The 12162-nt window shown below is 34.7% G+C and overlaps 1 protein-coding gene and 1 non-coding gene across 2 annotated transcripts; one reads left to right on the top strand and one right to left on the bottom strand.

Annotated features, from left to right (window-relative positions):
- The first annotated feature begins 4446 nt into the window (after positions 1-4446).
- On the top strand, positions 4447-7366 carry LOC126714602 (SWI/SNF complex component SNF12 homolog). Its single transcript, XM_050414817.1, has 2 exons — positions 4447-6699; positions 7034-7366. The coding sequence occupies exons 1-2, from the start codon at positions 5150-5152 to the stop codon at positions 7104-7106; spliced, it is 1623 nt and encodes a 540-aa protein (XP_050270774.1). The 5' UTR covers positions 4447-5149; the 3' UTR covers positions 7107-7366.
- A 291-nt stretch (positions 7367-7657) lies between these two features.
- Positions 7658-7729, bottom strand: TRNAP-UGG (transfer RNA proline (anticodon UGG)). Its single transcript has one exon. It is a non-coding gene; the product is annotated as a tRNA-Pro (tRNA).
- Positions 7730-12162: the final 4433 nt, after the last annotated feature.

The following is a 12162-nucleotide window of genomic DNA, read 5'->3' on the forward strand; positions in this document are numbered from 1 at the left end:
AACAAATACTCTCTCTTCTATAAGGTCTTAAAATCAAAGTACTTTCCCAATTGCTCTATCTTAGATGAGGGTGTGAAAGTGAAGGGTTCCTATGCTTGGCAAAGCATTCTCAAAGCTCGTAGGGTCGTGAGGTTGGGGTCGAGATGGAGAATAGGGATGGGAAGTCAGTCTTGATTCGTGGTGATAAATGGCTGCCAGATTTACACTCAAGTTGGGTGGTTTCACCCCAAAATAATTTGCCCAGTAACTCTAGGGTGTATGCCCTTATTGATGAGGAAAATGGCAGATAGATTGAAGATAAAGTACTGAATGAATTTGTGCCCCATGAAGCTGCTGCAATTCTCGGCTTACCCTTGAGTTCTACGCATGCTGAAGATAAACTCATTTGGACAGCAACGAGGAATGGATGTTATTCCACCAAATCAGCATACCAACTCCTCTTAAAAGAAGAAGAACTAAAAACACCGGGCCCTTCAAACACAGCGGACAACAAGCAGTTTTGGTTGGATATTTGGTCACTAAACCTACCAAATAGAATAAGACACTTCCTTTGGCGAGCAGCAATTGATTCCCTTCCAACAAAACTGAACTTAATGAAGAGGAACATCACCGCAAATGCTCTTTGTGACTGCTGTGGGTGCGAAACAAAGGATACAATTCATGCTCTCTGGGATTGCATAGAGGTGAAAAATGTGTGGTAGAAGTTAAAGCGGGGTTGACCAATTTTGGCTAAAAATTGGTATGTTTCCGTGACTTGTGTCAAGGAATCTTTGCTCAAAAAGCACCGCATTTGGCAAAGATATTTGCATACATCGCCTGGTGTATTTGGCATAATAGGAACGCACAAAGAGTGGGAACAGCCACTGTGCCTTTGGGGAAGATATATTCTGAAGCTATTGAATGCCTACAAGAATTCCATGCAGCCTAAGACATCCCATTGCAGCAAAGACTAGTGGACCACCCAGCGCATTGGTTACCTCCTCCACCAACTCAGTACAAAGCCAACAATGATGGAGCAATTTTTCAGGACACAGACATAGCAGGCATTGGAATGGTGATACAAGACTCAGAAGGTATGTTGATTGCAGCGCTTTCGAAACACATTTCGCTACCACCCACAATGGAGGACGTGGAAGCTTTGGCTTGCAAGAAAGCTATCTCTTTCTCCATCAAGCTCGGACTTCAAGATATGGTGTTTAAGGTAGACTCCGAGATCATCTACAACCACCTTGTATCAGATTCAACGTGTATGACAGCTTTTGGCTACATCATTGAGGACTCGTGTTGGCTAGCCACAAGTTTGAGAAGTGTGTCTTACTCGCATGTTAGGTGGAAAGGAAATAGAGTTGCTGACAAGCTTGCCAAGTTAGCAAAATTCTTGTACGAACCACAAATTTGGATAGAAGACATCCATAGTGATGTGACAAATTATGTAATTCTTGACAAAAGTATTATGTCTTTGTAATAAAAGTTCTCGCATTGATTCTCAAAATAATAATAATAATAATAAATTTTTAGGTATGTTTCATATAAAATTTCAAAATCTTTCATTTAAACTTCAAGGTTTTTAAAAACGTTTCAATTAAACCTTTTAGCATATGTTTTCTGTTTACACCATTAAACATCACATTTTAAACTAGTTTAACTAATATTTATTTCATAATTAAATGAAACTTACTCAAAATTATAAATTTTAAATAAACAAATATGATATTGATAAATTAAATTAAATTTTAGCACTTTAAACTACACCCTTAATTACACTCTGCACCCTAAACCTTTTGAATACACGTTTTGTACCCTAAATTATAAATCTTATTACACTTTGCACCCCAATGTCAAGTTTACCTTGGATATAAATCAAAAGTTTAGAATGCAAAATGTAATTGGGAGTATAGTTTAGAATGGTAAAATGTAATTTATCATTTGATTTTAAGGTTTTGAAAAGATAAACAATTGAGTATTTTCACGTTGTGATTTATTTTTCTATTCAAGTTAACAACAAACTTGACACCGGGGTGCAAAGTATAATAAGGTTCATAGTTTATGGTGCAAAATGTAATTATGGTATAGTTTAAGATGGTAAAATGTAATTTTTCTATAATAAAAAAAAAAAACGATCTATAAAAAATGAAAATATGAAACTATAAAATTTTAATGAAATGGTATATATATATATATCATATCATATCATATACTATATAATAAAAGTTGGGCTTAGACACCGTGGTTGCGTCAAGTGGCTTCACTAAATTGCAAATTTTTTATTTTTTTTTAGATTTTTAGATTTTAAAAGTATATATAATTTTTCTTTAACTATAATTCTAAGTTGATAAAATTTTTAATTTGATTACAATCCAAATTCTTCATATAATCCATCTGTGAGGACACAATTTGTAACGACCCTTAATAATATTGGGTTCGCACGTAAAAAGGCCCAAACAATATCATTTATAGAGCGTGGGTTTGAAAGGTTAGGCCTTGGTCACAAGACGGTGATTTTTTCGTGGTGTTCGTACGTAACTAACTCGTGTTCACCCTAGGAGTTTTTCTCTTGGAGGCGGGCTGGGAGGTTCTGGTTTTTGGCCATTTTTCCCAGCCCCTGCTCTAGATGGCCTACTTTTCCTTTTATACTAGCATGCGTTTCTTATCCTTCGTCCACGTGTAGGATCGACTTTTCCAAGACTGATACTTGTCCCATCAGCCCATATCCAGAGTGGTTGGGGGTGTTTGTAAAAGCTGGAGAGTGTGGCTCTGTCAGGTGCAGAATGTTGAATTGCAGTAAAGGCAGCTTTCCTTGGTTGATATACTTTCCAGCGTATACTTCTCTATTGACCTAGATATTTTAGATTTTTTCCAAACTGTTCCTATACCGTTTTTACCCTTCCTTCTTGTGAGACCTCGGGCATGCCGAGGACTGAATCGTCCTCGGTTGTGTTACAAGACTATTTTGTACTTGTATTACCGATCCTGGGCTATAACCTTCCTCGGCTCGGGCCTTGGGCCCCAATGAATAAATAGGTCAGGGCCACAAATTATTGGGCCCCACACCATCTAATCCTTATTTGATCTTAGTTTGATTACAATCTAAATTCTTCATCTAATCCTTATTTTTTAAGTGTAGTGTATTAAAAAAAAAAAAAAAAAAAAAAAAAGACAACAACAACAACTTTTTTTTTTTTTAATTACTACACTACACGCTTTAATGCATCTTTAATTGCATAAATTTTTTTAGATTTTTAGATTAAAAATATATATATATATATATATATATATATAATTTTTCTTCTCCTATAATTTCTAAGTTGAGAAAAATTTTAATTTGATTACAATCCAAATTCTTTATCTAATCCATCTAATTCTTATTCAATCTTAATTTGATTACAATCCAAATTCTTCATCTAATCTATTTAACAAACAAGGTTAAGTTTAAGTAAGACTCTTATTCTATTTGTTCTTATCGACTTATTTGGATAAAGTAACAATAAGTATTGTATCAATTTTTTTATAAAGTAATAATTTTACTTTTAGCCAATTTTAAATGTTAATTGTTGTTTTTTTGTGTGTGGATAAAGTATCAAATGATAGCTAATATGTATTAACATAACAAGTTTAAGTTTAAGTAAGACTCTTATTCTATTTGTTCTTTTGGACTTATTTAGATAAAGTAACAATAAGTATTGTATAAATTTGTTTATAAAGTAAAAATTTTTACTTTTAGCCTAATTTAAATGTTAATTGTTGTTGTTGTTGTTGTTGTTGTTTTTATTTATTTTGTGTGTGTGTGTGTGTGTGTGGATAAAGTATCAAATGCTAGCTAATATGTATTAACATTAACGTAAACTTAATTAAAAAAAAATCTAATTTAGGTCAAAACAAAAAAAATTAGAATAAAGTAACCAATAAAGACTAATATATATATATATATATATATATATTAAATAATGACAAATTTTTACAAAAAAAATAAATGACAAATTTAAATTCACGTATGTTTGGAGAAAAGCATACAAATTTTGTTTCAAGATATTGACAAAAAATAATATACAAAAAAAAGAATAAATCATTTTATGTATTCTGAAAGCAAACATATTTATTGCACTCCTTTAATAAGTTATTACTTATATATATATATATATATATATATGTATTTAATAATAATTTAGTTTTACACAATATGAATTTATTATATAACTTAAAATTAAAATATTTAATTATTTTTATTATCTATTCTATTATCTAATTTAAAGTAAATTAATAAAAAATTTATTTACATACAAATTTTGATTAAGTAGTATATCACACGGCATAATGCTCGTGTGTGTGTATATATATATATATATACATATATATAAATTTTAAGGTCTAAATCAAACATACCCCAAATTAAAAGGTAATTAATTATTATTATTTACTTATTTATTTTAACATAGAATAGAAATAAGCATTTTCCACGAACTTCCTCAGTTTCTCCCAGGGGAGTAGGGAAGCAAGTGTGAAAGAAGGAAATAAAGGCACACAAAAGCAAGTCTCCTTGCCCCCTCTTCGGTCTCAGGTGGTGAGAAGCAAAAAACAGCGAGCAAGCTTCCATTGTTCACACTCTGTAAGATTTTCTTTACCATATTTCCTTGCTCTTTCTCTCTCATACACAATTCCTTTTAAGTTCAAGATTTCTCGCTTTTCAATTTCATTTCCCATTGTCGATTCCCCAAACCAGCATATCTTGCACTTTCGCAATCTGGGTATTTTTTCAAATTTCATATTTTTGCACACCCCACTCTTTAATTTCGAGTATTTTTCACAAACACTTGCTATGCGTAACTCGAATTAGGGTTTTCATAAAGCCACTCTGGTCCGCACATCTACTATTTCTCTTGCAAAATTAGGGGTTCTTAAGGTTTTTGGTGCCTGCCCTTTTGGTGTAATACTTGAAGTTAGCTCTTAAAAGTTTGAATTTTAACGAGTTTTGAATCTTTTGATCCTTCTTGTGTTGCTAGGGTTTTGTGGGTGTTTGTTGAAATTAGCTTTGAGCTTACATTTGTAGTTAGGGTTTATGTTTGGTCTAAGTAGTATGAGGCTGTGAATAGGAAAAGTTAGGATTTTTCTGGGTTTAGAATTTTCTGGGTGGACTTGAATCGATTAGATAGCTATGTCTGCGAACAATAATAACCCACCTAAGAGCCTTGGGGCCTCTTCATCGCCCTTTGGCAATGCTGGTATGCCCACAAACCCTTCGTTTACACAATCACAAGCTCAAGCACAAATTGAGGCCGCCTTTCAAAATCAGTATCAGCTGTCCCAAGCGCATGCCATTGCACAGGCACAGTCGAAAGCCTTGGCTCACGCTCAAGCTCAAGCACAAGCGACACATGCCCAATTCCAAGCTCATTTACAAGCTCAGGGGCTGTCACTCAGCCAGAACCATTCAGCTGGCATTGGTAATTTGGGTGGATCTTCGCCCTCCATGTCAATGCCCGGTAATTCAAGTATTAAGCGGATGCCCCAAAAACCCCCGATCCGACCTCTTGGTGTTTCCCCTACACATATGGTTTCCCCCTTGAGACCAATGGAGCAGTTTTCTGCCAATCGGAGAAAGAAGCAGAAGCTTCCCGAGAAACAGTTACAAGATAAAGTGGCAGCGATTCTACCTGAGTCTGCTCTATATACCCAGCTTCTTGAATTTGAGGCTCGTGTTGATGCTGCTCTAGCAAGAAAGAAAGTAGACATCCAAGAGGCCCTTAAAAGCCCACCCTGCGTGCAGAAAACTCTTCGAATATATGTTTTCAACACTTTTACTAACCAGATTCGCACCATTCCAAAGAAGCCAAATGCTGAGGCCCCTACTTGGACACTTAAGATAGTTGGTAGAATCTTGGAAGATGGGGTAGATCCTGATCAGCCTGGAGTGGTCCAAAAATCAAACCCTTTGTACCCTAAATTCTCATCTTTCTTCAAGAGAGTGACCATTTCCTTGGACCAGAGACTATATCCTGACAACCATGTCATTATGTGGGAGAATGCTCGAACCCCTGCACCCCATGAGGGCTTTGAGGTGAAGAGGAAAGGGGATAAAGAGTTTAATGTGAACATACGCTTGGAGATGAACTATGTGCCTGAAAAGTTCAAGCTTTCACCAGCGTTGATGGAAGTTCTTGGTATTGAGGTTGATACCCGCCCGAGAATAATTGGTGCAATCTGGCATTATGTAAAAGCTAGAAAACTGCAGAACCCGAATGACCCCTCTTTCTTTAATTGTGATCCACCTCTTCAAAGAGTTTTTGGGGAAGAAAGGATGAAATTCACCATGGTTTCACAGAAGATATCGCAGCATTTATTCCCACCTCAGCCTATACATTTGGAGCATAAGATCAAGCTTTCAGGAAATAGTCCTGCCGGAACTGCCTGTTATGATGTGTTGGTTGATGTGCCTTTTCCAATTCAGAGGGAATTGTCTGCTCTATTGGCTAATGCAGAGAAGAACAAAGAAATTGATACCTGTGATGAAGCAATATGCAGTGCTATAAAAAAGATCCATGAGCACCGCCGGAGGCGATCATTCTTCCTTGGGTTTAGTCAATCACCAGTGGAATTCATCAATGCATTGATTGAATCTCAAAGCAAGGACTTGAAACTTGTCGCTGGAGAAGCAAGTCGTAGTGCTGAAATAGAGCGCCGGTCAGATTTCTTCAACCAACCGTGGTAAGTTCATCCAAATTGAATATGCTTTTGTTGGATGCATGCAATATTTTTGGGGTCATCCTCTAAGAAAATTGTCACTGAGTATTCACTTGTTATAGGATATTTGCATCACTGACATGAGGAATGACATATGACATTTTTTCAGATGCCATGTTCATTTTACGGTTCAAGATTATTCAATGTTATTTTAGCTTTCCAATAACTGTACAATTGATTACATAATCATATATGTGAGCAAGTGCTCCTTAACATCAGTAATTCCTTATCAAAAGTATATTTGTGAATCCTTGATAATAGTGCACTCATTCTTGACTTATTTGGTAAATTCCTACAGGGTTGAAGATGCTGTTATCCGATATTTGAATCGCAAGCCAGTTGCAGGAAGTGACGCTCCTGGAAGTATGTGAAGAGATTGCTTAGCTGTTTGATGGGCCATGTCTTTCGGCGTTTGTTTTGCTCAATAGTTGAAGATCATTCTGACATCCATAACAGAAGTATCACATATATGATTTGCTCTATTGTTGGTTGTGGAGGAAGCAGCTTGCTTGTAAAAATAGACTATTTGTAGCTTGTTTTTTGCACTAATAGTGCCTGTACTTGTTATGCTTCTGATTAGGCTTAATGAACAAATATAAAAAATACAGATGATGTATTCTTTGCTGCTTCAGACTTTTTGGACATTTTCACTGATGAATGTAGAATCAATTATGAGTCTCGCAAGAAAAGAAAAATTATGAGTTAGGCATTAGCAAATACCAACGCGTAGATCTGTTCTGTTTGACTATCAACGAGAGTTTTTATTTATTTATGTGAGTCCAAGTATTTCTTTCGACAATCAACTATAGAACCTATTAGCAAAAAAATAATCAACTATGGAACCTTTACTTGTTGACGCCGCTTCGGAAGCAATGTGGTATTCTTGGGCCTAGGGAGTAAAAGGCTTATAGTTGAGTAAGAAGGGGCATTCCGAGAATCGAACTCGGGACCTCTCGCACCCAAAGCGAGAATCATACCACTAGACCAAATGCCCTCTTCTTCATTTACTCTGAATATAATTGAATAGCAATTAGAGATTATAACCTTCTGGTCCTTGTCCACTTGCTCTTTATTCAAGACAAGCGCTCATTGTTAAATTTAGGAAAAAACGCAAAACTGATTCTCTAATTTTCACTTTTTTTTTTTTTATTTCAATCCTCTAACTTTCAATTTTGTCAATTCAGTCCTTTAACTTTCAATTTTTATCAATGTAGGACTCTATTATAACTCAGTTAGTGGCTGCCGTTAGGACTCCTAAAACGATGTTGTTTTGCATGTTTTTTTTTAAAAAAAATTTGGAATTAAAAAAAAAAAAAAAAAAACTTCCCCTGAAATCAAAACATATCAAAGAAAAATCTAGCACAAAACCCAGAAATAAATCAAAACCAAAATGCAAAAAACATTAAAATCAAGAAACTAAGGCAAACCCATATGAATTTATGGTGGGAGGAGAAGGAACTCAGTCAAATGTTGGCAAACCCAAATGAACGATATCATGCAACGGTGGCCATATCCACCGATCTTTGCAAGATAGAGAGAGCAACGTCAAAAACCCAAACCATCGCCCACCACTGTCCTCCATGCAAGAGAGAAGGGCTTATCTGTGCAAGAGAGCTTTGGAGCAAGATTCAAATGAATAGTACGCTTTGTACATTCATTTCTTTATGATTGTAGATTTTGAAAAATAACATTTGTATTTGTAATTTATCATTGTCTTTCAATCTTCTGTTGAATATTGTTTTTGGTTTTCTACGTCTTCTTTTAGATGGGTTTCTGTTGGAGTATTTAAGGATTTATATTGTGGGTTGGAAAATTAAAAACGTTTAAGGCTTTCTTTTGGTATAAGTGCTTTTGTTTAAAAGAAATCTTGATCTGTCTTTTTTTCTTTTTTCTTTTTTTTCTTTTTTTTCTAATATTATGCATTGTCACTGGAGTTCGGTGATGGAGTTCTGAATCGGTTTCTTCTTCTTCTTCTTCTTCTTCTTCCATTTTTTTTTTTTTTTTTTTTCCAGATTTTTTTTTAATTCCGAAATTTATTTTTTTAAAAAAAAAGCCAAAATGACGTCGTTTTGGCTCAATTAACAGCAACCCCTAACTGAGTTCTAACGGAATCCTGCATTGACAAAAACTAAAAGTTAGAGGACTGAATTGACAAAACTGAAAGTTAGAAAATTGAAATGAAAAAATGTGAAAGTTAAAGTGTCAGTTTTGCATTTTTGCCTTAAATTTATGAGAAATGCTATGTCCAAAACATTTTCATAAAAAATCATAGATGGTAAGTTGTTATTAGTTGTTATTGTTGGGGTAAAAAAGCAATCTTTGTGGTAGGTTCAAATTTGAACCAATAACAACTAACCACCTATGATTTATTATAAAAATGTTGTGAACGTAGCACTTCTCTAAATTTATTTATACTAATATTCTAATAATATTTTGATTTGTTTCAGAAGATTGATTTTAATTTTTATTCCAAGTGTTCATCTAATTTCAATCCATTTGGAACAAATAAACATTAAAAAAAAAAAAAATCCAAAATTCATAATTAGGTCAAATGCATATTTCAATGAAAAATCTATTGATGAATGAGGATACCATTTTCAAAATCTAGTTCTTCCTTTTCAATGGATTTTTTTACAAATTTTTTTAAAGTATAAAAAACATTAACAAAATTCATTGTATCACTATAAAAAAGTTTATATTAAGACATAAAAACTACATTTATGAATAGGTCAAGAGAACTATGTTGTTTTTCTTACCAAAATGAAACATTTCAAGATAAGCAATTTGTATACATGGTATTCTCATATAAATTTTTGAAAAAAATGTTCCTACACCCCCTAAACTTTTAAGTACTGGCCAACACCTCTAAAACTTTTTATTGACCAATTTACTCCATAAACCCTTGCCAAAAATAAAATTACTCCATAAACCTTACATACACATACAGTACTAGCCAAATCAGTACCTCAGCTTGTAAACTGTTAATAGAAATAGAAAGCTAGATCTGGCCTGAAGAGAGGAAAGAGAGAGACATGGTAGAAATAGAGCCACCGTAGTCTCCCAGCATCGCCTCCTTGAGTCACCACGATAGTTGTGGCCATTACAGCAGTTGGGCGTTTTTGTTTCTTCTTCTCATGAGGAATCCCTCTAGCTTTTGCTTGGCCTTCTCTAACTTCTCTTAAATAAATCGTTTGATTTTGGCTAATCCACCATTCTCCTCGTACGCTGCTTTGAGCCATCTGATGAGTGCGTCAAGGCTACCCCATGCTAGTTTAAGCGGGCAAGCACATGGGGCAGGTGGGTTCAGGTGATCGAAATATAGGCACTCTTTGTTGTCAATGCATTTAATATTCCTTATGGAAAGTATTCGTGAATTAATTTGTGCATTTCATTGTATTAGACTGGTCCAAGTACTTCAAGAACTCAATCACGTGAGTGCCATTGCACCTTGCTAGAGTTAAAGTGGGATTGTGGTTCTTTAGTTTCTGTAAGAAGGTGTTCTAGTATTGACGTTTTTGTGAGTCTCTGCTATTCAGATTGGATGAACTAGCACCACCAAGGCATCGTCGAGACACGGGCGGTGAGATGATGGAGTGCTGTGCTGAGGTGCCTTTGGTTCCTCTGTGTCTTGGGTTTCAAATTGGGACTGAGTTTGTTTTTTAAATCTCACGTGAGACACATGAGCATTCCAATAGATTTTTAACGGTAAACTAACTGAAGCATTGATTTGGCTGGTATGTAAAGTTTATGGAGTAAATTAGCTAATAAAAAAGTTCAAGAGGTATTTTGACTAATACTTGAAAATTTAGGGTGTGTATGAGTATTTTTCCCTTTTTTTTTTTTTTTTTTTTTTTGAAGGTTAGCAAAAGTACAAAAACAAACATTGGGACTAAACCAGCTCAACAAAAGACAAAATCTAATTGCATTTAGTTTTCTCTAAATATAAATTAATTAAAATTATAAGTGTTATACATTGTGTAACATTTTTTTGTCATGTGGTACATTATTTAAGTATATGTCATTTTTGGAAAATTTTCTAATCACATTCATGCTATATATTCCAAATGATAGTGAAAGTACAAGTAGAATTTACCATAATCACTTGCAAAATTTTAAATCTATCTAAAACATAAGTGCCGGAAGCGCCCGCACAATGCTACACTAAATCCAAAACTAAACAATCACATAATTTAAGGTGACATAAACTGATAAAAGTACATTAAAACTCTAATTAATTCTAAGTTAAACTCTGATTCTTAAAAAGATTAAAATACTAGTTGGAATAAAATTTTATATAAATTTCATTATTTTAATAATCAATCATAATTTTTATTATAAATGTTTGGATTTTAGTCATTTTACAGACCATGATTACGTTATTTGACTCAATATAAATGTTGGGGATCATATTCTTTTCAATTTCTTGAATATATTTTATTGCCAACACTCAAGATTAAAATTTTAAAGTATAAAATTCTGTGATACTATTTGTGGGGGGGATGAACTTGAGCTTGAGTCGAGAACTAAGGGCCCAACAAATCGAATCTTAATAAATGGGTCCGGCCCAAAAAGGTGGATATGAGTAAAGAAACTCAAGAGATAAAAGACAACTCCAAAAAATAAGTCTCGTGGAGACCTGAGATAGCTACTATTGCTAGGGTCCCCTACTGAGGAAATAAGCAAGTCTCTTTCCATATAGGATACATAGGGAACCACAAGTAACCAGCTCCCCTCTGGCTAGAGATGCCACTGTCATCAAACTCGCATCGGGAAACGTCACGAAGAGATAAAGAACCACAAAGCCAGTTACCTCTGCATTAATGAGATGTTCTTTACCTAACCTCTTCCACATTAAATGCTTATAGACAAGCCTAAATGGTAAAAACACTCCCAAAAGTCCTGTTCATAATGAAAGAATAGCAGAGCAGAGGGTTGATGGGACAAACATCCCCTGAATCCAACTAAAAGCAAGCCAAATGAGGAGACAAGGAAGGGAAAGGTGCTGTGGGGGCCAGTTAGCCAGGAGGTACTATTAAAACTGTAGGAATTGGGCCTATGGCCCAATCCGTGGATACTAACTAATCCAAGGATGGTCAAATAATGTTATTATGGAAATAGTATGAGAAGAAGAAATAAGGATTATGTATGATAGTCCTAAATATGTCCGAGGAGAAAAGTCATCTCGGAAACGGAGATTCGAGGTCAGTAAGAATGTCTTATCATCCTAGACATTCTTCAAGGTTGCATCACAACTAGAAGTCGAACATTGGATAAGTGATGAGTACAGGGAAGCAACAAATATCTTTAAAAACTGCTACCTCCACATTAAATGCCTCCCAACTAACTCTCTAGCTGCATTAATGTGAAAGTGATACCTGAACGGTGGTTAAGCAGCCTTACAGCTACTAGTTGAAGGTTTTGGGAGGT

The sequence above is a fragment of the Quercus robur genome, chromosome 2 (assembly GCF_932294415.1).
Source record: "Quercus robur chromosome 2, dhQueRobu3.1, whole genome shotgun sequence".
NCBI lineage: Eukaryota > Viridiplantae > Streptophyta > Magnoliopsida > Fagales > Fagaceae > Quercus > Quercus robur.

Bases quoted from the DNA above. Each gene is read 5' to 3' on its own strand.
- LOC126714602 (XM_050414817.1), top strand. From the start codon at position 5,150: ATGTCTGCGAACAATAATAACCCACCTAAGAGCCTTGGGGCCTCTTCA. The intron at 6,700-7,033 runs GTAAGTTCATCC...AAATTCCTACAG, and splicing joins GATTTCTTCAACCAACCGTG to GGTTGAAGATGCTGTTATCC.